This window comes from Barbatula barbatula, assembly GCF_947034865.1.
Source record: "Barbatula barbatula genome assembly, chromosome: 17".
In the NCBI taxonomy this organism is placed as follows: domain Eukaryota; kingdom Metazoa; phylum Chordata; class Actinopteri; order Cypriniformes; family Nemacheilidae; genus Barbatula; species Barbatula barbatula.
In genome coordinates, this window is record NC_136780.1 from 13,907,175 (window position 1) to 13,927,550 (window position 20,376).

Here is a 20,376-nt window from a genome sequence, read left to right on the forward strand (position 1 = left end):
GAAGATTAGTGGATTATTTGTCATTTACGTTTCAAGGAGCCAGACAAATTGAACCTGTAGTGGGGGGAATAACACGTGTTGCGCCTCTAGCGTGTGATTTATTATGACCAGCAGGTGGCGCCAGTTGCCATATGAGCCTCCAGTCGTGTCATCATTCATCACCCGATAACCAGCTTCATTCAGTTGTGCTCCGTCTGGGTGTTTGAAAAGCATAAATAACCAAAAGAATGAATTTAAGCCTTATAGTTGTAATATTTGAAGTAACTCTTCCACAGTTTTTACTCCAGCATCCCTAAAATTGCATCAGGTTTTGACAGGGACATTGAAACACTGTAAGGCACTACACAGTCAAAACAGCTCAATTTATTAGATTCTTATTGTTAGTTTACTTTTAAGTATACATAATAAAGACACAAACAATTAAAAGGCTGAATATGCTTAGCTTTGTAGTAAAAACGTGAACAGTTGTTAATGTGCACATTGATGAAATGCATAGAAATGTAAAGGCGACGCCTGTAAAATGTAACTAGTATAGTATAATATTTTTACATAGTAATATTTAAATCACTAAATTAATTTTAGCAAAATAAATGCAATAAAGTTTCAAACATCCTTATTGCAGTTGATACAGCTTCACATTTTCACTCACACTGAAAAGGCAAATTCCCTTCCATTCATAACCATGTGTAGCTTTGAGGGTATTATTCGATTTTTATGTATTAAATAAGAGTCTTTGTATTACAAAAGTTACAGTACGTCCAAGTCATTCATTTGCTAAGAGCAGGTACGTTTTTTTACCACTCTTTAGTATTGTTCATGTCTGAAAAGGCCTGGATAAGCTTATAGCGCAGGGTTTTACAGTAGTCCAGCAGGAGGCAGCACTGATCAAACGGTCCCAATTCCTTTGTTTTCTGTTGTGTTACCCCATTCATAATTCTTGTAAATAACAACACTAATATAATTTATATCAATATCATAACAGACAAAACATAAAACAAGTAAATGCAACATAGGGAAAAGTCAAGTGTGAGGTTTATTAGGTTTCTATACACTATAAAAACATAAACTCAAAAACAATGTTTGCTAGTGCTACATGTACTCAGCATCTTCAATATTCACAACATCCCATGAACCAGTTACTTTCATTGATGTGACATGCATGTTACATTTTACAGTTGGGGTCACATTGCCCACGGTGCCTCATTCTTTTGCAACTGTGTGTCCAAGAACCACGTAACCTTCTATTCCCGTCTCCTTTCTCCAAAGGAGCTTCATGTTATTGTTTGGCCACATTAAGCACACTCTTGAATCTCCTTATATTCTGTCTTGGCTCAGAATAGACTTGTTTCTCTCGACTCCAGGATTTTTGGCAATGGTACCTGTGGGTGTCAAACACAGTTGTAAGCTACTTTGAAAGTCCGATGTCACAATGATCCGCATCACATTTGTTAATGCAATGTGGGTACCACCTCACTGGACTATCATAACATTTCATGAGCAAACCATGCAACTAAATGGAACGACATTAGGAACTGTTAGAAATTGTTTGACGTAACGTTTTTTACACTTCCTGTCAACAAGTAACTTCAAACTTTAATATAAACTTGTCAACAAATGTTTGGCATATTCACACATTTTATGAATGTGTTTAATTTAGTCATACAAGAATAGCCTGGTTTCTTATGGCACACCAAGTACCCTTAAAGGAAATTCTTGATAATTAATTGTCAGACAGGTAAAAGTGTGAATGTTTCATTTATACATATGCATGATTAACAAAATAAAGTGTTTATCCAAAACAGTTTATACATTAAGACTATACACATTGGCAATATACAATCCAGGTTATGATTTTGGGATTTGAGATATCTATCATTTTAAAGGGATACTTTGGGTTAGGGTTAATACTTAAGGTCTTTGCACATACAGTCCGAAAGTTTCGTTTTTGGTGCTTGTGTGTATAGTTCTCTGAATTGTCAAAACGCCTCTCAAAATGCTTGCTACGGATGCGAAAACGCAGAAAATTAAAAAGTCTGAATTATTTATGACGTATGAAAATTTCGGACTCAATGTGCAATGGCCTTCAGAGTTGTTTGGGATCTGTACACATTTCTTTGTTCTGATGAGAACACAGAGAAAGATATTTGGAAGATTGCTTATAACCAGACAGATTTTGCCCCCCATTGACTCCCATAGTAGAAAAAAAATGGTTGTCAAAAGTGCCCCAGAACTGTTTGCTGTCCTACATTCTTCCAAATGTCTTCATTTGTGTTCAAGTATTTCTTCCTACTATGGGAGTCAACGAGGGGAGAGATCTGTTTGGTTATAAGCATTCTTCCAAATAACTTTCTCGGTTTTCATCGGAATTAAGACATTTATACAGATTTGGATGAAGTATCCCTTTAATGGGTCGTCCCAACAGTCCCAGTTGTCTCTCACCCACTATCCAAGACGATGCCTTTGGTTCAAACCTACTGTAGATGTTGCACACAGCAGCCACAGAAATGAAATGCAAATTGAGAGACCCAAACTGTACATACCGATTTCAGATAGGCCACGCTGCTGTGCCGAATCTCTGTGAGCAGGTGATCCCGAGGGGTAAGGTCCACTTTCGCTGGCTCTCGTCTTCGAGGGACTGGCTTCAGAGTCTTTATCACATCTTTAAGTTTGGCTCTCTCATCCCCAGGTGTTTCACTTGCTGGGCTTCTGTGTTTGGAAACACTCCTCAGCTGTACGTTAGCCCTTCCCTCTTTTCTCTCATCCTTATAATTGAAATCCAGAAATGGATCCCTTCGTATTGGAGTTTTTTTCAGATGCACTTCCTGTAAGACATTTCCCGTGTCTGAGCGCTGTTGTGGCGTCGGATGCTGTTTCATCCGGAGCTGCTGAGGAGGACTCGGTTTTTCACAAGGTTCCGGAGATCCTCGAGGAGCCATCTGATCTTCTTGAGAATCTTGCTGTAGGGCCATTGGTATGAAACCTCCTAACATTTCCAGCACACCAGGCGGTAAGTTCAAAGAGTTCACGTACATTTCCATTACCTTTCTTTGTTCTTTAATCTGCTGGAGCTTCTGCTCCTTCATTCTCTGCTGCCGCTGACGGTCCAAGTTTCTCGTGAGGAGATTGGTGACCACCATCCGCGGTCCTGGGAGCTCAAAGTGATATCCCATCTTTAGGAGGGTGTTGTTGGCTTTGAGGAGACGTGACGCTTCCATTTCGGCGTGGTGACCCAGCATGTGTCTTTGGTTGTGGAAGCGAAGTTCGGTAAGAGTCTCATTGAACTGAAGGCAACGTATTATTGCGACGATGCCTTTTCCTGTTACGAAATTTGATTCGATGTTCAACGTGGTGATGCTTTTGTTCTCTCTGAGCATGTTTGCCAGGGCGAAGGCCACGTTTTCGTCTGCCCCGGTGTTCGCGATGCTAAAACTTTTAACGTGTCTGTTTTTCTTGAGTGCGTTGACGTAATCGTGGAGCATTTCTTTGGGAATGTTTTCGATGTTGTTGAGGTTGACCTCGGTGACAGAAGGGTTGTTTTTGCGAATCTTGGTCAACGTGGACTCCAAATTTGTTTCATTCCCAGAAGGCCTTGCAGTTTTTTTAGCGAGGCTGTTTCCACCCAGGGCAATTTTTGGGATCTTCAGCTTAGATATGACCCTCTCCTCTTTCTCAGGAACCCAGTTCTCATAGGACGAAGGTGCCGACGGGATGCAGTCTTCTTTCTTTTCCTCATTTGGTTTAGTTTCAGTCTCATTACATCTTGAGCCGTCCGACTTTGATTCAACTTTTGGATCTGCAAACTCCTTAGGTGGTTCTACAACATCTTTTGACGTCACTGTTGGGCTGTTTGCATTAAACTCCACCTTGACAAGCTCTTCGCTTCCTGTGTCCTCTTCCTTGACTTCCAATATCACTTCTTCAATCACCTCTTCCACAACATCTCCCTGTCCTCCATTAATCTCCTCCACAATCTCCTCATTGACATAGTCCACCTCTTTAACTTGATCTTCTTCTTTAGCTGCAAGTTCCTCTTGTTCTTTCTTCTGTTATTGACAAACAGACGGAAAGTTTCAGACAGAAACAACTTTTAAACACAGATGACAAATTATTAAACACTTAATCTCTTCAGGAACTTGCTCGAAGCCTAAATATAGCCTGTCCTGTTTGAAATCGCTGCATGACAGCTCAGTTGCTGTTTGAAGGCATTTGTTGTTGTTGTTGTATTATTGGCCTCCTAGTTGCAGTAGTTATAAATAGTCGATTTTGTCTAGATTAGGTTGTCAGATAAATATCGTCAGACTTTGAAGCACTACATTTAAATACTTCCAACAAATCTACAACTGCTGGCTTAAACCACATCATGTTCAAGGTGAAATACTTGTATTTGAGTTGTTAACCTGTCATTTTAAGTCATTTAAACTAAGTGAAAGCATACCATAGATGGTGTCAACAGAGTTATAAACATTTTCTACCAGGGCTGTCACAATATTGAATTGTTACAAAACAATTATCGTATCCAGAGCCATTTGTGAAACAGATTTTATAAATATTACAGATATTATCAAAATATTTTTACATTTCGTATCTTTTCTTTATATTGTGTAAAAAAAATTATTTGGTGTTAAATTGTGATCATAGATAGGATAAGAGAGTGACTGTAAAGCAAAATGATAAACGGGTGCAATACAAACACGAAGTATTACACCCGTTTATCATTTGCTTTACAGTCGCTCATGTGTAGCATCAACACGAAGTCGACAATCGAAAGTTGATAATATTACAGTTATTGTAAATATAACGATCGTGACACCCATATATTCCACATATAGCTGCTGTCAAAAATGTCAGGTCAAGACTGTGAAGACATACAAAGTTCAATGACAATATATGAAAGTTTGGTGACGATAGAGCATCAAATCCATTTGGCCTGCTTGCCGTTGACATCCTTTGCGAGAACGGATTGGACAATCGAAAATCGAATTGAAATAACTTTTTGTCAGCACTGTTCCTAGACGCCACATACCAAATTTTATGTGAATTGGAAAAACGATCTACAAGGAGTTGGTAGATTTGTACGTTTTGCTTTAAATTCAATATGGCGGACAGGAAGTGTAGTGGAATATGACAAATTTGGAAACCTTGTGTCTCCATATTTTTGTGATTTATATCTTTATTATTAGTCATGCTTTATGTTTTCACTGGGTTTTGAAAATATCTAACCAATAAAAGGTATTTTAAATGCTTGTCAACTTTAAAAACACAGTATTCAGTCATTTTTTAAATACAGTTGTTTTTCCCCATTTCCTGCAAATGTGGATAAATATTGTACATATTACAATAATTATGTATGAAGATAAACAAACTTTTTAATGAATATATAAAAAAATACAGTAAACACATACTTATACAGACATAACTGGGGTCTTTCTCACCTGGCTGGGTAATATAGTTGCGGGAACTCTCTCCTCCTCCATCATACGTTTGGATTGCTTCTCCCAGTACATATATTCCACCAGTGATCTGTGATCGAATGATCCAGTGGGAGGTTTATCCGTCTGGTCCTTCTGTCTCATTCCGACCGGCACTCTCTCGTCAGGCGAGATCTCTTCCATCTCTTTTTGAAGCTCTTTGAGCTCCTCAGCCGACAGGCCCGCCAGAATCTCATCCTCATCGATCTCTTCTTCAGACTCTGGCTCATTGGAATCTGCAGTGAAATGTGCACATTTACTGAAATATTTTATTCTGATTGGTCTTTTGTGACATGTATTACAGACTATTGATTGAATATAATTGAATGAGAAAAAAATCATTAATAGTTGCATAGAAATGCTAAATACAATTCCATCACTTTGAACAACACATGATAAACAGACACAGCCAAATGGAGCTCTAGTCTGCTGGGAGCTATTAAAAATAGAGAGAGACGTCAAACTCCATTATTCCAGCACTGATTCCCCTGGCCTCCAGTCAATGAACACCAAACTAAATGAACAAGAATAGCAAGTAAAGAAAATACCTTTGACTTTATCTGTCTGTCTCAACCCTACCGGCACCCTGTCATCAGGAGCTATTGTGTCCATTTCATCCTGAAGCTCCTTGAGCTCCTCGGCCGACAGGCCGGCCAGAATCTCATCTTCATCAAATTCTTCAGATTCTTCGTCAGACTTCCGATCGGCACGAACAGACATATCTGATCCAAAACGTTCCCGAGACAGAACTACAGGTTGTATTCACAATAACAGCTCCGGACGGGACTCACGGCCTCACACCACATGTACCATCTAAAATAATCTCCATTCAACAGAGAGGAAAGTATTTATGGAACATGCGTGGAAACGACGGACGTGGTCTTTTTCCAGCAGCTTGAGTCAGCTGGACCTCCCCCTGCATTTCAATGACGGTTCACACTTTAAAGAGAGAGAGAGAGAGAGACGGGTGGAAAGACAGCAGCAGGTGGACGTGACAGTCAAATGGCTTCCATGTTTCAGAGTCCATTTACTTCCCCTGTACTTGACTAGAATGACAGGGTGATCGTAAGAAAAGGAAGCTCATTTTAGTGTGGCTGGAAGTCATCAGCAGTGGGAATACAGTGTGATTTGGAACAGACCTCTAAAACATAGATTTATGGAGACAGAAATCATATCTGACTGACACGAGAAGGGAAAGTGAGCGGTCAAGAAAAGCAGGGTGATGCAGTACGGAAAAACTCCACAAACATCAGTGCTGAATAGAGCTGAAATCTCTTCTGATATTGCACACTGAGATTTAGTTTTTAAACATCATGTTTGTACTTAAACGTTTTTTGTATTTCTCTAAGCGATTATTGGCCAAAATAATTCATTGATACGATATTATCACAATATCTGGTGAAAAATCTCTTTTAGGCAGTGAACTCAAAATACAAGTGTAAATACCCCGTTCAGACCGCCAGCAACAGTGACCGTTGGCGACAGGAAGTGGGCGTGTCTAGCGACTCCACTTATGCAAATGAGCAACTTTCGGGAGCGACTACCAATAGGAATGCAGCAGCGAAGCTCACGTCACGTAAGCCATCGCTCGGCTGTTACTGCAGTGTTTATTTATTAATGTTTCTAAGAAAACCAATGCGAGCTTCAAGTGACCTCGTAGCGAGAGACTAGCGACACCGGTGGTCTGAACGCAGCTAAAGGAGCCAGAGAGACAGATTGTGACTCTTAAGGCAAAACTTCATTCGGGTGATAAATTATTTACAACATTGTGATGTGAGTATTAACATGATATTGATGGTTTTTAATATCAAGGTAATTGTTAAAGCGCAATATATTTTGAAACCCATAATTTACGATATACATATACTGCAAGAGTTTTTTTGTGTGTTAAATCAACAGAAAAAACTGACCTCCTGTAGTATACTGTATTTTGCATTGATAGATATTAAACAATTAAACAAGATATACAGTAGACAACAACATCTTTAGATTTAATTTTTTTATGAAAACCCTTTGTAGTTGGAGGAATCCAAAGAGTTTTGGGCCCGTTCTTTGTATGTCGCTTACTACATCCAAGATCAAATGAAACATCCGGAATGACTTAATCCTGCAAATCATGATCTGGATAATTTGGTTCTTCGAACGCACGTGTTGTGTACGGTTAGAATATCTGGATTAAATTGTCTGTGATCATTGCATGCTCACGCACTGTTTGGAAAGATATCAATAGAAGAATTAGTGATCAGCAAAGCTGCTATTGGCAGGTTGTTACGTAAAAAACATGTATGTAAAATTTTTCAACGCTGCTTGAAGCTTATAACACATTTTAAAACCTTGAACACTTTAAACAATGCACAGACAGATTACTTTCATAGATATTTTAAAACAGTTGTAAACTGAAGTTGTCCATTTCGATAAATTAACTTTGTTCTTTTTTTCAAGAAATTCTCTTCTTTAGTCGTTTGTTGCAATGAGATGGTGTTTTTCCCCACAAAATAAAGTGTTTTATACCCATCAGTGTTGTCTGCATAGGATACTTACTGAGGTTGAGATCTGGTGACTGTGGGGGCCATTTTAGTACAGTGAACTCATTGTCATGTTCAAGAAACCAATTTGAAATGATTCAAGCTTTGTGATATGGTGCATTATCCTGCTGGAAGTAGCCATCAGAGGATGGGTACAGGGTGGTCATAAAGGGATGGATATGGTCAGAAACAATGCTCAGTAGGCCGTGGCATTTAAACGATGCCCAATTGGCACCAAGGGGCCTAAAGTGTGCCGAGAAAACATCCCCCACACCATCACACCACCACCACCAGCCTGCACAGTGGTAACAAGGCATGATGGATCCATGTTCTCATTCTGTTTACGCCAAATTCTGACTCTGAATGTCTCAATTGAGACTCATCAGACCAGGCAACATTTTTCCAGTCTTCAACTGTCCGATTTTGGTGAGCTTGTGCAAATTGTAGCCTCTTTATCCTATTTGTAGTGGAGATGAGTGGTACCCGGTGGGGTCTTCTGCTGTTGTAGCCCATCAAGGTTGTGCGTATTGTGGCTTCACAAATGCTTTGCTGCATACCTCGGTTGTAACAAGTGGATATTTCAGTCAAAGTTGCTCTTCTATCAGCTTGAATCAGTCGGCCCTTTCTCCTCTGACCTCTAGCATCAAGGCATATTCGCCCACAGGACTGCCACATACTGGATGTTTTTCCCTTTTCACACCATTCTTTGTAAACCCTAGAAATGGTTGTGCGTGAAAATCCCAGTAACTGAGCAGATTGTGAAATACTCAGACCGGCCCGTCTGGCACCAACAACCGTGCCACGCTCAAAACTGCTAAAATCACCTTTCTTTCCCATTCTGACATTCAGTTTGGAGTTCAGGAGATTGTCTTCTTCTTCTAGTGTTTTATGGCGGTTTGGCAAACCCAAGAAAAGGTGCATTACAGCCACCTACTGATCTGGAGTGTGGAGAGTACTTAAATAAATAAATAAAACATTACTAATAATAATTCCTATATTTCCTCTATTGTTCCTGTGTTTTTTAGGTATTTAAATAATATTTCATGTACTCTTGATTGCCTTGACCCGTTTCCTAACAATACTTTTAAAGAGACCATCCTAAAGAGACCATCCTAATTCTTGTATTAATTGGAATCTCTCCCTTTCATATGCAGAACAGTCATTAAGGATATGCCTCCCTGTTTCTAGTTCTCCACATTTATCACACTTTCCCGATTCATGCTTACCTATTTTAAAAAGAGTATAATTTAATGCTGTATGTCCAATTCTTAGTCTTGAAATAATGACATCCTTCTTCCTATTTCCCTATCTTTTTCTCTCATTTCCAACATACTCCTGAATCTGGAAAAGCTGTCTTCCTTTAAACCCACTATTCCATAACGTTTGCCATTTCTTCCTTACTTCAGATGATATCACTCTCTTGAATTCATTTTTACTTAAAGCTAACTTAATTTCTACTTGCGGATGATTTAATGCTTTCTTTGCTAGCAAGTCTACTTCTTTATTTCCATCCACATACACATGTGAAGGTACCCAAAGGAAATTTTATTAATCCTTAACTGCCTTATTCTAAACAAACTTTGTAGAACTTCAAATACTAAATCTTGACTAGCTTCAGATATACCACTTTGTATACTAGTGAGCGCAGCCACGGAATCACTGCATATCACAGTTCTTTCTGGTTGGACTTCTTCGATCCATTGTAGAGCTAGTATAGCTAACATTTCAGTAGTAAAAACTGTGACATGCTCTGATAATCTTTTTGCTATTTTTATTTTAAAAGTGGGAATATAGACTGCTGCTGCTGTTCTTCCAGACTCTGGTCGGAGATTGTCTTGACCAGGATCACTCCCCTAAATGCATTGAAGAAACTGCCATGGGATTGGTTGATTAGATAATTGCATTAATGAGAAATTGAACAGGTGTTCCTATAATCCTTTAGGATAATCCTTTAATCATCATCAGGCTGCACCTCCATCACATGTCTCCTCTCTTTTCTGTTGATTTGTGTAGTGTAGCACATGCAACAGTACAGACCCGGCCAGGTTCATCCCTTAGACTTTATATATAATGAAATCCTTCATTCCTATCAGTTGCCCAAAGGTCATTTCATGATTCTGTCCTGACTTGAGCTGCAGTGTAACAGGTTTGGGTTAGTGAATGGTGTCTTTAAACACAGTACCATCATACATGTGACTGAAGATTGTAGACTTGTGCAGATACAGGTCAATTTGCTTTAGTGCTGGTGATACTGTACGTGCAAATTAGGTCACACACCATCTAAGAGATGTAATCAGTCAGCTTCCTTATCGATTCAATTCCTTTTTGCTTAATATTACTACTACTAATATAAAAATATTATTACCTGGAAATATTATAATGTATTTTCAGAAAATAATCTGTGGCCTATCATGCAGTCTATGACATTAGTCACGACTGAAAGACACATACAATGCTCATTGACATGATCAAGACTGCATAACATCTTGGTTAAGGATGTAACCTCGGTTACCTGATGGAGAGAACGAGACGTTGTGTCGAGACTGACAGAATGATGTTTGACTTGAGAACCTATCATCTCCGATTATACTTTTAAAAAGGCCATTGTACATGGCGAATGGGACTGCACACCAGTTTCCGCCCCGGTCTTAAGAGACTGAAATACCACTAATTTGCAAATGGCAGGACAGACTGCATTTTATATATACTGCATATATACATATACACTGTCTTTGCATTTATATTTATTTAATATGTAGGTCCAACTAATTAATATCTCCTGCACAAGAACAAAATGATATTTGATTTATTGATTCATTTATTCGGTCCACACCAAAGACTTGTTCTAAATTTATTATATTAGAAGAAATATTGCTCTAAAAGCAGAACATTGCGTTATTATTTCATGTTTCTTCTAAAAGGTCTTTCTATTAATCCTGTACCTTGCGCAACAAGGTGCTTTTGTATAAATGAAGCCGACTTGACTGCATCATGGCTGCGATCTGATCCTGTTTATATGAAATAAGCCTGCTCCTGGTCTGGTTTAAGCTAACGGACCTGTTGCTAAAACAACAAGTCCAGGATGAGCGTTGAAGAACCGAACAGTCCAAGATCATGCGAAATCGTCAACAATCAAATCCAACTTACTGAGTTAGCATGGTACGAAGAACGAGCCCCTGATAGATGTTGCTGATTTGTCTTCTATAGCTTTCTGTATCATCAATAGGGGCCAGCTATTGACCATAGAGCACTTATTAGGTCTGATTAGGTCATGGACGCTCCCTTTTAGTGGAGGCAGATGGCACTTGTTTTAATAAAAATATACAGCTTTATTTTTTTTAAATATAAAAGCAAAACGCCATTCACATATGTGGTACAATGTGGATGGGGAATCACAGCTGAAGGAATTGTAGTCATTCTTCTGTGAGTCTTTAAGGAATTTAAGCTGTGACTAGCACAGCTTCTCGTAACATATTGCTTAATTTCTTGTTATGTAGGTTAGTTCAAGCCCCCTGTTCTCTGATATATTTAAAAAACATATTTGACAAAATAATCATTTAATGAATATAAATCATTAACTTTAATCATTAACGTCATTCACTAAAGTTGAAATTGTTTCATTGTATTGTCAAGCTGAATCACATAATCAATCATCTTTTCTGTATAATGGCTAGTTCTCAAGAGTACTGTATATCTATTAAATGCGTTAATCAATTAAAAGCAAAATACAAAGACGTGATAAAAGAGTTTTTAATATGTATAAAAGAATATGCGTAGATCTTAAAGCTACATTTGATAATTGTGTCAGTTTGCCTGTTTTCACATTAATAATAAAATGGCAAAATGGAATTATTAGTTATATTAAGTTGTAGCCTGTAGTTTGATTGAACAGACAAAGCAAGCTGAACATTCAAACACACAACAAAAAAACTATTACACATAAATAATAACTATTAAACAATAAATATTCACACACACCCACAAACACTAAAAACCAAACACACACTGGGCACATACAGTACACATGTAGATCAACTACATAAAGGCGCATTTCTTTATGGGTCATTCTCACGAAACCATTGAAAAATCATGACAATTAAATACAAAATATTTAACACAAAAAACAAGCATAACTGTATTCTCTACCTAGCACAAATAACTTATTATAATATTATTTTGTCTTTAATGCATTTTCTGCTGAAAATCTCATTACCTTAACACGGTGTCTACACCGGACGCGGCGAATTGCGACGAGACAAAAGACAACAGAAGGCATTAGAACCATTATCATTTTTATTCGATCAATGATCCAGTGGGAGGTTTATCCGTCTGGTCCTTCTGTCTCTTTCCGACCGGCACTCTGTCGTCAGGAGCGATCTCTTCCATCTCTCGTTGAAGCTCTTGGAGCTCCTCAGCCGTAAGGCGTAGCAGAATCTCATCGATCTCTTCTTCAGACTCTGGCTCGTTGGAATCTGTAGTGTAATGGGCACATTTACTGAAATATTTTATTCTGATTGGTCATTTGTGACGCTTATTACACTTATTTCCAAAAAATAATAAATGTTGATTGAATATAATTAAATGAGAAAAGAGTCATTAATAGTTGCAAAAATTCATATCCATCTCTTTGAACAACACATGATAAACAGACACAGCCAAATGGAGCTCTAGTCTACTGGGAGCTATTAAAAATAGAGAGAGACGTCAAACACCATTATTCCAGCACTGATTCCCCTGGCCTTCAGTCAATGAACACCAAACTAAATGAACAAGAATAGCAAGCAAAGAAAATACCTTTGACTTTGTCTGTCTGTCTCAACCCTACCGGCACCCTGTCATCAGGAGCTATTGTGTCCATCTCATCCTGAAGCTCTTTGGGCTCCTCGGCCGACATATCTGATCCAAAACGTTCCCCAAAACAGAACTACAGGTGTTGTTTTCACAATAACAGCTCCGGACGGGACTCAAGGCCTCACACCACATGTACCATCTAAAATAATCTCCATTCAACAGAGAGAAAAGTATATATGGAACATGCGTGGAGATACGGACGTGGTCTTTTTCCAGCAGCTTGAGTCAGCTGGACCTCCCCCTGCATTTCAATGACAGTTCACACTTTAGCGAGAGAGAGAGAGAGAGAGAGAGAGAGAGAGAGAGAGACGGGTGGAAAGACAGCAGCAGGTGGACGTGACAGTCAAATGGCTTCCATGTTTCAGAGTCCATTTACTTCCCCTGTACTTGACTAGAATGACAGGGTGATCGTAAGAAAAGGAAGCTCATGGGAAGCTCCAGCCGGTTTGTCATAGAATAATGGTCATTTTAGTGTGGCTGGAAGTCATCAGCAGTGGGAATACAGTGTGATTTGGAACGGACCTCTAAAACATAGATTTATGGAGACAGAAATCATATCTGACTGACACGACAAGGGAAAGTGAGCGGTCAAGAAAAGCAGGGTGATGCAGTACGGAAAGACTCCACAAACATCAGTGCTGAATAGAGCTGAAATCTCTTCTGATATTGCACACTGAGATTTAGTTTTTAAACATCATGTTTGTACTTAAACGTTTTTTGTATTTCTCTAAGCGATTATTGGCCAAAATAATTCATTGATACGATATTATCACAATATCTGGTGAAAAAACTCTTTTAGGCAGTGAACTCAAAATACAAGTGTAAATACCCCGTTCAGACCGCCAGCAACAGTGACCGTTGGCGACAGGAAGTGGGCGTGTCTAGCGACTCCACTTATGCAAATGAGCAACTTTCGGGAGCGACTACCAATAGGAATGCAGCAGCGAAGCTCACGTCACGTAAGCCATCGCTCGGCTGTTACTGCAGTGTTTATTTATTAATGTTTCTAAGAAAACCAATGCGAGCTTCAAGTGACCTCGTAGCGAGAGACTAGCGACACCGGCGGTCTGAACGCAGCTAAAGGAGCCAGAGAGACAGATTGTGACTCTTAAGGCAAAACTTCAATCGGGTGATAAATTATTTACAACTGTTTTTAATATCAAGGTTATTGTTAAGCGCAATATGTTTTTTATATACCCATAGTTTATGATATATACATATACTGCAAGAGTGTGTTTGTGTGTTAAATCAACAGAAACTACTGACCTCCCCTTTGTCTGTAAACAGTACAGTTTGAGTGTTTTATATGTTGTATTTAAAAACTAAATTCTAATTCTACTAGATGTTCTCAAATGACCTAAACAGAAATATTCAGTGACAGAATATTCATGTATAATAAAAATGAAGAAATAGTGGAAAAAAATTATATCCATGAGCGATATTTTCATCCTCTGTAACATTTTTACACACACAGAGATGTTTACATTTAGCTTGATTTAGTTTGAAGTAACACGTCTGCCATGCCTTCCAAATGACTACCAGGTTGCTTTATATTTTCCTAGTTGAAATTGTAATAATTTCTTGCTGTACAGTACTGTGTACACAACAGTGTTCATTATCATTACCAATACAGGTATGTTCCACATAAAAAAGGCTACGTCTATAATTTCTTCTTAACATATACTTCATTAACGTCTAATTATGTATAATGAATAAAAATTGTCTTCTCTTTTAGCAAAACATGCTGTGGTATTGACATTTTTAGACTTTTAAGAGATTTTTTACGATGAAAGTTTTAAAATGAACGCTTTTAAACATGACAAAATAGGAAATTTGTTGACGCGAGTATTTTTTTTAACATAGCAAGTCTTGGAAACCAAGATTGTGTGAGAATCACCCATATTAGCATTTTACCATTAACCTGACTGTAAATCACTGAGACGCATCATACATGTAGAAACACCAAATTATGGTATAACACAACCACGCCTACAAATTAAATCAACATGAGGATTCATGAGGGACTCCAGTGATGTCATCCATTGCCATTTTCAACAGATTTTTATTTCAGTTAAAGGTAAAGAACACAATAAATTAAACAAACGGGAAAAAAGCTGAATGTCCAACAGGTTGGAGCGATGTGGATGTACTTTGTGCCGGGCACTTAGCCCAATGACATTTGAGGTCCCTTAAGCTTGTACAAATTCTACCTGGCAACCATATTTTTCCCATATTCCGAGCAAAGATTTTCCCATAATTCCACACAACAATGGTTTGGCCTTCTAAATGAGCGGGAGTAATGGCATACATTAGAACACATCCATTAAAAGATGAGCATGTTTCAAAGGGCAACAGAATTAAAGCTGCAATTCTACTCAAATAATGTACTTTCAAGTGGCCCTTCATAACATAACAATACCATAATCTGTGCTTTCTCAAAGCAGAGGGACAAAATAAAAAAATCAACCAAGCAATACACTGTTTGATCAAAGCTTTGCACCTGTACACCAAATCCAAACAAAAGCACTAAACGTATACAATGCATACCAGGTTGTTATTTTTTTGGTATATTATTCATTACTTGGTGTACGTTAGTAATATAGAAGCGTGTGTTGTATATATCTCGGAAGGTTCGTCCTTCGTAAATGAAACAGAATAAGAAAACAAACAAACAAAAAATGTTTCATCACTCAGAAATGCATGAAACTGGCACAATAGAATTACTTCTGAAAGCCACATGGCTTGCTGTCCATAGAAAGGCAAGATTGGAAAGTTTAAAACACTTTGTTTTTCGAGAAAGAAAATGTCAAAATGAAACAGATAATAAAGCTTAGCATCCAGCACTTAATAATAATAATAATAATAACATTAATAATAATAACAATAACAATAATAAGTACAACGATATCAACAGTAACCATAATAATCAAAATTTGTTAATCATAGTAAGTAAAGCATGATAAAGCGTTTTATTACCATTGTCAAATATTCTGGCACAGATTGTTAAAACAATAAAGTGTAAAAAGACATTCATAATCCTGGTCCTCCAAACACACATTTTCTCTGTTGATACATGATTCAGATAAAGTGTTAAGAGACAATCTCTCTCTCGCGCGCACACACAGACACGCGCACACAAACAAACTTAATAAATAATCATTTCAACTCAATAAGTGAACAACAATTTCACTTTACAGCACACATCAGTCCTGGTGGTCACGTCATAGAACATCTTTGAATCTAAAATGGACCAAACACCAAAAGAAGAAAGAAAGCTCAAAGCCGTGGTTCACTAATTCAGAAAACTGATGCATATATTTCGGAATAATCCAGAAGTCAGAGCATTAAATATTTGGAGGGAAGGCATGAATTCTCCCTGTCAAATCACGCATGTGATATACGTAGAGGCAGACTCAATAAAACATGATGGCAAAGTTGCACAGAAAAACGCAGAGAGGGACCAGAGGAGAGAGTTACACCCCCACCCACCCCCCGACACATCAACCTACAAAATACACACATTTGCATACAGTTTTTTTAAAGAAACACGCCACACCGAAAAGCCTGTGTATAAAACCGAACCCATCCCTGACAGTGTCCACTACGGAATGCAAATAATGAGGAAATATTACAACAGGACAGAAGTAATATTTCCATAAATCTCTCTCTCGTCCCCATCCGTTGAAGACTTTGTTTTCTCTCCCATAAAGGAGAGAATAAAGATTGTTGAGAACTAGAAAGGTTCGTTTTCTGCATAGTGTTTGCTTATCTTTCCCGTCTGTTTTAAAAACACAAAATCAACTTTTCACTTAGAATTAGCTATATACATGATTTATCCCCATTGAAAGAAATGTTCGAGAAAAAGAAAATCGCAACGAAACCATTACAAGGCATACATTATAATTAGCAAACTTAGCACAAATGTTCATACATAACAGTCATAAGGACATTCTGTATATCCTTAAAGGTAGGTGCGGTCACCATATATATATATATTTATATATATTTATATATGCAAACTGGATGAAAAATGTAAACCACAGAAACAGGGAATCGATAGGAATCTAGTCAACGTTCATGTTTTAAAGTGCAAGTCTGTTGCGTTTTAACGATATGCCAAAAAATTATTCCGGCCACTTCGCAAAAGAGAATCCAGCGCCCTCTGGCGGTGACTGGCCGTATGGCAAGAGCACATTTTCGTACACTTTCTCAGTCTGACCCATCCTCAAGATCTGGACAATCTTCGAGACGACCAAAATCTCTTTTGTCAGAGGAAATAGCAAACACATAGACAGAAACCCGTTTGGTCCTCATGTAGGAAGAAAGGAGACGACAAACCAAAGCTTGGGTCAAAGTCCGGCTGAGAAGACTCTCCACTGTCTCTCCTTTGGCAGCCTCGTGGGCTTCTCAATGATCTCCTGGTGTGCGGCTCCTTACACGTAGTGAGATCCGATTGCCCCATCTTAAGCGTGTCTCCTTGCGGGAACAGGTTGATGTTGCTCGAGACTCAACGCATCGGACTATGAGATCCAGCTGAAGTCTTTCTCGCTTCCTGCCCTGGCGTCTCCATCCAGAGCCGAGTCGCTCTCCTCTTTCCCGTCGTCTATTGCTCTGTCTCGCTGAGACATACCTGAGCCCGCCCGCCATTTCCCGTTCTCCTCCTCCCCTTCTCCCATCAACTCCGCCTCCCCCATCATCTCCTCCTCACCGTCACCATCTGCGGCGTCGTCAGGGAAACGATGGTCACCGGGATACAAGAGCTCTTCTTCCTGTGAACCATCCTCGCCGTTTTGGTCCAGCAGCGCAGCCATGCCTCGTCCCGAGCAGTCAGCGCAGACGCCGTGCCGGCGAGAGCCGTGCTTGATGCCCACGCTGGCGGCAGACATGAAGACACGACTGCACACTTTACACACGTACTTCTTGTCCTTACTGTGCACCTGAGAAAGAAAGAGTGAGTGGTATGAGACGACACTTCATTTAGTACTGTAAATAATTCATTAATCCTGCGTCAGCCACCATAGTGATTCGAAAGAAAGGGGGGTGGAGTGAGCCGTTGGTTGCAATACGCAACTTCAACGCTGGATGCCGCTAAAATCTATAAAACAGTTCAAGCATATTTTACATTATTACATTTACTCATTTGGTAGACCGTTGCTAGCGCCATGCTCTAATCAATGAGATATAGGAAAGTTGTCTAAGTATACTTTTCGCAGTGATTATACTTTAATTGCTATAATATACAGTATATTATACTAAAATAATACAATACAAGTGTACTTTCAAGTGTACTATTTCAATTCCTCTTGGGCTTAAATTTGAGTACTTTTTAGTTCATAAGAGTGTACTCTTAAGTATACTTTAAGGGGCGGTTTCCCAGACAGGGTTTAAGACTAGTCCCAGACCCAAATCTTCAATTTTAAATGTATCTCGATCGAAAAACAACTTACACTGACATATTTAAAAAAAGATCATAGCCATTGTTTTGTCTCGAGATGCACACCAGTCATGTTTTTTGTACGGTATGTTTTTTAAAACAACTTAAATATCCAAATTTAGTCCTGGTTTAAACTAATCCCTGTCCGGGAAACAGCCCCTATGTGTAACATTAGTAATCTTCGAGTTCACAGCTACTTTGCAACTAAGTTTTTCGTCTGTACTGAAACTATACTACAATTGTCAATTTGTAAAAGCACACTTTGAAGTATGCTCTCAATAAACTACAAGACAAGTTTACTAGTTTCAACTGCAAGTACATACTTGTAAGCTTTCTTTAAGTGAACCTAATATACTATTTTTGCACTTCCTATTTAGCTTTTAATTTTTGTACTTGAAATTGACTTTTAAGTGTATTAAAGGTCACAAAAAGTTTTGTAAGTGTGAACATGTTAATTGGAAAGTGAAAAGATAATAATGCCATGGTACTTGTATGATCCCCATAATCACATACAGTATGGTTGTATTTGCATGGTACTTCAAAGGATATTATGGTATTGTCAATGTACCTGTTTTTGTAAGTGTCATATGAATGAATATAATCAAAATCGTGTTCCAAACCTTGCCAAATATCCAGAAACCATGGCTGTGTTAAGAAGGGCAACGGAAGCACTGCAACCAAGTGCAGACCTTTACATTTTTCGACACATTTTAACCAAGCGTCGGGAACAGCATATAGTTTGCGATCCATCATGATGCGGATTGCGGATCATGAATTATGCAACGTTAGGTGTTAAATGTTTCAGCGCTAAGCAGAAGCGCCGCTGTCTGTTATCATGTCACACTATTGCAGGCCCTTTGATATGCTCCAAACCAGAGCTAATTTCTGTGGCACATCTCTTAGCCACACAGCACCAGCAGCCCGTGCCAAAGCATGTTTGTGTGTCTCCCATGAGAAGACGCAGTAAATACAGGCTTTAAGAACAAGAAAATGAGAGGAGGTGTGAAAGAGCGCTGGCAATAATAAGGGCAGAGAAAAACTAAGATAAGGGGGTTTATGGGATATGACACAATCCTATGTTTAACAGGGGCCCACTCGGATGTCTCCCACACAGGAACATCAGATATGCTGTCTAGCCTTTATTTAAAAATTAAAGAAATGTGGTTTTTGTAAAGTATTTTGCAGATTTAGTGTTTTGCATCATGCAGCATGCTTGTTTTTGTGTGTGAGGTCACCGAAACAGCATAATTTACAGTAACAGGACATTTAAACGGAATAAATATACAATATATGCATTATTTTGTCAACACACTACATTATTATATTTACTGTATATACAGTATAACCCAGATGTCGCGTTAACCGAAAATTCTCCGTCATTTACAGATCTTTTTAGCAGTGACGGAATGATGGCCGTCCATCATTTTGACGGTTTACATTGAGGGCAATTTGTATTTCCCCTTTATGTCAAGTTGGTAGCATCCAATCATTTCTTTTCATCAGAACGTGATCGTAAGTGACCGGAGGAAAGGAAGCATGTTTCCCATTCATTACTCATAAACGCCTCGTCCATTCAAGAAAACCCACGCGGGATCAGTAGAGACTCGCAGTGCGGAGCCAGGCGTGTGTATAAACAAGGCATTACACCAGGGGTTGGCAACCCGTGGCTCTAGAGCCGCATGTGGTTCTTCTGCCCCCCTGCTGCGGCTCCCTCCAGTCTTTATAAGGCCCTCTTTATGCCTGGTATTAAGATGCATTTTGGTCCATCGGATCACAAGTGGATGAAAGAGGCACATACTGAACCCGTTTACACCTGCTGCTGTAATCCTTCTATTTTGTCCACTTTTTTTGAACACTTCTGTCCTGATTTCTTCAGGAAATATCTGAAAAAGCACACACATTTACCCTACACCCTGGCTGGTGAATATATTTGCTTTTTCAGATATTTGATTTGAATAGACAAAATATGTGCATGCAATGAGATGACAGCAGCGACTTAAATTGTATTGGGTACTCAGTTGTATTAAAAGTGTAAGTTCAGAGAGTAAACACATGTACACAGCGATGATGTCACAAACACGTTACATCTTCTTGCACC

The 20,376-nt window shown here is 38.8% G+C and overlaps 3 protein-coding genes across 5 annotated transcripts in view; all 3 read right to left on the minus strand.

Moving 5' to 3' along the window:
- Positions 1-351: 351 nt before the first annotated feature.
- On the minus strand, positions 352-9,728 carry LOC306906397 (leiomodin-3-like). 2 transcript variants are annotated; one of them, XM_079477768.1, is made up of 4 exons: positions 6,017-6,309; positions 5,433-5,704; positions 2,541-4,043; positions 352-1,379 (listed from the first exon to the last, which is right to left on the minus strand). In XM_079477768.1, exons 1-4 carry the CDS (start codon positions 6,186-6,188, stop codon positions 1,332-1,334), a joined length of 1,995 nt encoding a protein of 664 aa, XP_079333894.1. In that variant the 5' UTR covers positions 6,189-6,309; the 3' UTR covers positions 352-1,331. The 2 variants fall into 2 exon arrangements, with proteins under 2 accessions (XP_079333894.1, XP_079333895.1); XM_079477769.1 differs by lacking the exon at positions 6,017-6,309 and adding an exon at positions 9,618-9,728 and having other exon boundaries at positions 1,012-1,379.
- A 2,544-nt stretch (positions 9,729-12,272) lies between these two features.
- On the minus strand, positions 12,273-13,075 carry LOC306907168 (leiomodin-3-like). Its single transcript, XM_079479093.1, has 2 exons — positions 12,788-13,075; positions 12,273-12,465 (listed from the first exon to the last, which is right to left on the minus strand). Exons 1-2 carry the CDS (start codon positions 12,885-12,887, stop codon positions 12,287-12,289), a joined length of 279 nt encoding a protein of 92 aa, XP_079335219.1. The 5' UTR covers positions 12,888-13,075; the 3' UTR covers positions 12,273-12,286.
- A 1,814-nt stretch (positions 13,076-14,889) lies between these two features.
- The window catches only part of zbtb46 (zinc finger and BTB domain containing 46), a 70,757-nt gene continuing 65,270 nt past the window's right edge, over positions 14,890-20,376 (minus strand). For both annotated transcript variants that reach the window (XM_079477670.1, XM_079477671.1), the window contains one exon: positions 14,890-17,781. In XM_079477670.1, coding sequence (XP_079333796.1) covers positions 17,365-17,781 — 417 coding nt within the window. In that variant the 3' untranslated portion in view covers positions 14,890-17,364. The remainder of the gene's footprint in view (positions 17,782-20,376) is intronic.

Excerpts from the sequence above, each read along its gene's own strand:
- LOC306906397 (XM_079477768.1), bottom strand. The coding sequence starts at position 6,188 with ATGTCTGTTCGTGCCGATCGGAAGTCTGACGAAGAATCTGAAGAATTT. Across the intron at positions 4,044-5,432 it reads CAACTATATTACCCAGCCAG|AAGAAAGAACAAGAGGAACT; the intron begins GTGAGAAAGACC and ends TGTCAATAACAG. Across the intron at positions 1,380-2,540 it reads GCGTGGCCTATCTGAAATCG|GTACCATTGCCAAAAATCCT; the intron begins GTATGTACAGTT and ends TGACACCCACAG.
- LOC306907168 (XM_079479093.1), bottom strand. The coding sequence starts at position 12,887 with ATGTCGGCCGAGGAGCCCAAAGAGCTTCAGGATGAGATGGACACAATA. Across the intron at positions 12,466-12,787 it reads ACAGACAGACAAAGTCAAAG|ATTCCAACGAGCCAGAGTCT; the intron begins GTATTTTCTTTG and ends ATTACACTACAG.